Source organism: Myotis davidii, unplaced genomic scaffold (genome assembly GCF_000327345.1).
Source record: "Myotis davidii unplaced genomic scaffold, ASM32734v1 scaffold371, whole genome shotgun sequence".
Lineage (NCBI taxonomy): Eukaryota > Metazoa > Chordata > Mammalia > Chiroptera > Vespertilionidae > Myotis > Myotis davidii.
In genome coordinates this window covers 857,125-861,134 of record NW_006283135.1, presented here as the reverse complement: position 1 = coordinate 861,134, position 4,010 = coordinate 857,125, and the positions used below count along the sequence as shown (strand labels likewise).

Here is a 4,010-nt window from a genome sequence, read left to right as displayed (position 1 = left end):
CTGCTCCTAGAGCTTGCTTCTCCTCTCCCCCATCCTAGACCCAACATTTCCCCTGTTGCCTGCACTTCCCACTCATGGAAAAGAGTCTCAGGCAGAAATCTGGCTCCGAGTTCTCGGCCTTTGGAGGTTCCTCCATGACTCCAGTCTCTGCTCCCCTGTCGGAGCTGCAGGTGTCAAGGGTGGTGACAGAGGCCAGGAGACACCCCTCATCCACACCTGGTACCAGCACCCAGCCCAGCCCTCCGCACCACAGCCACCGCGGGCCGGTCCTGTGCTCACCTTGTTGACAGCTGGCAGGTGGCACCGCGGAGAGCAGGCCCAGAATGAGCAGGCTGAGGGCTGACATGGCTGCAGGCAGCTCCCAGGCCTCCTCTGGGCTCCTGGAATCTGTGAGGTCTGTGGGTACGTGCTGAGATCAGCCAGAGCGTAGCCCAGCAGTCTGGCCCGGGAGGAGAGGAGCTGGTAAGGAAGAAGACAAGTGGGAGGAGGAGGGAAGTGCAGAGAAACTGCCCTCCCTCCCATGGTAATGAGCTGCCAGGCCTGGCCTCCCTGGCGAGTGCCCAGCCCACGGGAGCTGGCATGTGAGGTCACCTTTCAGAGTCTGGCTAAGGAAGTGGGTCTACGGACTAGGGGATGTGGGGAGAGTTGGGACCTCACCTCCAAGCCCAAGGCCTCCCCGGAGTTTTTACATCAGCTCCCCCTTCCTGGCAGGAAGGCTGGGCTCTGGGAAGAGAGTGACACATTATTGCTTCTACCCTGAATGAGCCCATTGGGTGGGGCCCTTTGGAAGGCAGACAGGAGGATTAAGAAATTTGCTGGTTGGCTGGGGAAGAGTGGGGTAAACCTCAGAGGCCAGGGAAAGGTCAAAGCTACCCCTCCCGCAGAGCCTAGCCTATTTCCTGTTCTCCTCTCACCTGTCCCTACTCAGCCCAGACCCAGTCCTGGGACACAGTCCTGAGTCACAGTCCTGGCTTCTGTCCCTCTGCGCTTGCCCGGTGCTGCACAGTAGCTTTCTAAATCCACCCTCTCCCGTGGGGGTCACCACAGAGGGCCTAAGGTTCCCAGGCCCCGGGCTTCTCTACCCAGCCCCACTGACCTGGCTCAGCTCAGCTCTTCCTCTTGGCCCCAGATGTGGTTCCTGGGATCTGGGTGGAGCTTCCCTGGAACAAGATCTGGGCTTGGTTAGAAGTCTCTCCACATACATCTGGCCCATTTGCACCTATCACAGGGAGACTAGTGGGGGGACACAGCTGAGCTGTGGAGGACAAAGGAAGGACACCCTCAGGTGTCAAGGTCCAATCTGGGGCTCTGGACCCCGGAGCCTCAGCCCTCAAAATCACATGGAGTTCATCAGGCCCCAGCTCAGGAACTGAGAATGACCCAAGTGCCTGTCGAGGCCTGGGGCCAAGGTTATGCTGGGTCTCCTAGCCCCCTATGCCCCGGGACTAGGGGAAGCCAGAGATGCAGAGAGTCCAGCTCCAGAGACACCAAGAAAGAAGGAGCCAGCAGCCAGGGGCAAAGTCTCAGAGGTGGAGGGTCCCCAGAAGCCAGAGCATGAGCTAGAAACCCCTCCACAGCTTCCCTGGCCAGAAGCCACCAGACTGCTGCTCTTTCTCCTGCAGGGCAGCCCTTTCTCCTGCAGGACAGGTCTTCTGGGGCTGACACTCAGACTTTACGCTTCGTCCCAGCTTCCCCAATTGCATGGGTGTGGGTGTGCACACGGCAGTGCAGTGGGCCCATTTCCATCCAAAGATGGGGTGTCTCAAGGTGATCCAAGAGGCTTGGCTTACAGTCTAGTGGCCCCTCCATACATGGATATCCTGCTCTGCCTCCCCATCCCAGCTTGGTGTCCTCAGAATCTTCTGGCACAAAGTTTGTCTAGAACCAGCACCATGCATGTTAATGAACAGCCACAGGTTCACTGCCTGGAATGCCAGGAATGGGGTTGCATTTAACAAACATCCACAATGCCTTCTTCGAGGGTTTCAAGCAGGGGCGTCCCGTCAGGTTTGCTTTTGAAAACACCTCTGGACAGAGAGTGGTGAAGGAAAGGGGAACGCAAAGACTGGAGAAAGGGAGAACATGGGAGGCTGTACAACAGCCACACAGCCAGGGCTGTGGCCTGCACCAGAGAGGGGCAGTAGGAATAGATCTAAGCCCTGCTTATGAGGGGCCGTGGCTGCTGGAACATGGTGACTAGCGGGAGTGGGTGGAAACAGGGAGGAGCTGAGGTGGCTCCTGGCTTCTGGCTTGGGTCGCTGGTGAAAGGTGGTGCCCAGGACAAGGCTTTGGGACGTGGGGAGGAATGATGAGCTTGTGGTGCCTGTTGGCCCTCAGAGGAAAAGGTGCAGAGGGCAGTCAGATCCCAGGAATAGAGAGTTAGATCCAGGAGCCATCTGTGGTACAGCAGGGGTAACTGAGACATGAGAGTGCCTGTCTGCCAGGCTGTGTGTGTGGGGTGGGGGAAGCAGTGAGAAGCCAGGACACAGCCCCAACACAGAAGGGTCTTTCATGAAAGAGGAGTCAGGATAAAGCAGGAGGAGGAAACCCCAGAGGAAGGGGTGTCCCAGAAACCCAGAAAGGAGAATCCAAAACGACGTGGACAGGGAAGTCGCTGCTGTGAGGCCCCTCCAGCCAGCGACTCATAAGAGCAGCCCAGCCTCTCCCATCAGTCCCCAAGTCCCAGGTCCTTCCTCCCTTACCTGAGCAGCACCCCCACTTCCCTAAAAAGCCTGGGGAAGTACAAGGATTCCCTGGGCCATGCTTTGGGGGACAGGGGTGGGTGGGGGTGGGGTGGAGAGTGGGATAAGCAGGAAGGACATCAGGTGACCAACAGGACGAAAACACACCTCCCAGGTCAAAGTCCCAAGCTTTAGAGCAAAACAAGTTGTTCCGGAAAGGGGAGTGTGGGTGGACACTGGCTTTGAGGCTGGTCCCTGCTCTCTGGGTGTCCTCATACAGCTGAGGGGGGTCATCTCCCCCCATCTGTATGGACACAGCCCTGGGTCCCCATGGCAACAGGTTGGGCCCCCCTACTGGTCTGGCTTGGAGCCAAAATCTGGACTCAGACCTCAGCACCCCATAAGGGTGGACCCTGTGTCCTCATCTCTGAGCTGCTGCTCCATCAATGCTCAGTTCCTTCCTCCTGTTCCCAGCCCTCCTGAATCATCTGCCATCCTGAATCATCAGGCTCCCTTAGGCCCTCCATGGAGCTCATCCTTGTGTGCTTACCCTTCAGAAAAGCCCAAGTGGGCCCTGGATTGTTCCCCCAGTCACCTTTCTGCCCACCTCATCCTGCCTGACATTCCAGTTGTTGCCAGCAGGTGGCAGAGTCCAGCTCCATCCCAGACTGGTTGTAGCAAGAGAAAGCAGGATAGATAGTACATTCAAGAAGGGTGCTGAGGGCACGAAAAGAAAAGCTTTTCTTGCTCATTCTTATAATATTTTGTCTCATTAATGTCTTTGCTGCAAGCCTAAGAGCACCTGGAGACTTTGCTTTATTCCTTCAAAGAGATCCTGCTTAAACCCCTTTAGGGCTTCCAATAGCTCTTAAGATAATATGCAAACTCCTTAGTCTGGGTCTGAAGACCCCACAACCTGCCCTTACCTTCCTCTCCAGCCTCATCTGGCCCCCGTGCCTCCTGTCAGTCCTAACAGTAGCCCAGCGCTCTCCTGCATCAGGCCTCTCCACACTTGCTCTTCCCTCTGCCTGCACTGGTCTTCCCGTCCCATTCTCCTCCCCCCGCCCCCCACAGATGCTAACAGATCCTCCAAGTCTTGCTTAAATGTTACTTTCACCAAGAGGCTTTCTTTTCCCTCTCCTCTCCCCCATCTGAAGTTACTTCTTCTGTGAGTCCTCCCTGCTCATCTCTTTACAGCCATTATCACAAACTGCAATTACTAGTACGTATTGATTTCTGTGTTCCCTCACTTGTCTGTCTCCCCAGGTACAGAGTGCCATGGCTGAGCACACACCCAGAAAATACTTTATGAAAGTAAGTCTCAGTATA

At 56.3% G+C, this 4,010-nt stretch overlaps 1 protein-coding gene across 2 annotated transcripts in view; it reads right to left on the bottom strand.

Moving 5' to 3' along the window:
- Nucleotides 1-937, bottom strand: part of PDZK1IP1 (PDZK1 interacting protein 1) — a 6,821-nt gene extending 5,884 nt beyond the window's left edge. The window contains exons 1-2 of one of the 2 annotated variants that reach the window (XM_006753367.2): nucleotides 915-937; nucleotides 280-459 (exon numbers count right to left, since the gene is read on the bottom strand). In XM_006753367.2, coding sequence (XP_006753430.1) covers nucleotides 280-346 — 67 coding nt within the window. In that variant the 5' untranslated portion in view covers nucleotides 347-459; nucleotides 915-937. Of the gene's footprint in view, nucleotides 1-279; nucleotides 460-657; nucleotides 724-914 lie in introns of those variants that run through there. The other variant, XM_006753365.1, reaches the window with a different exon arrangement.
- Between the last annotated feature and the right edge of the window lie 3,073 nt (nucleotides 938-4,010).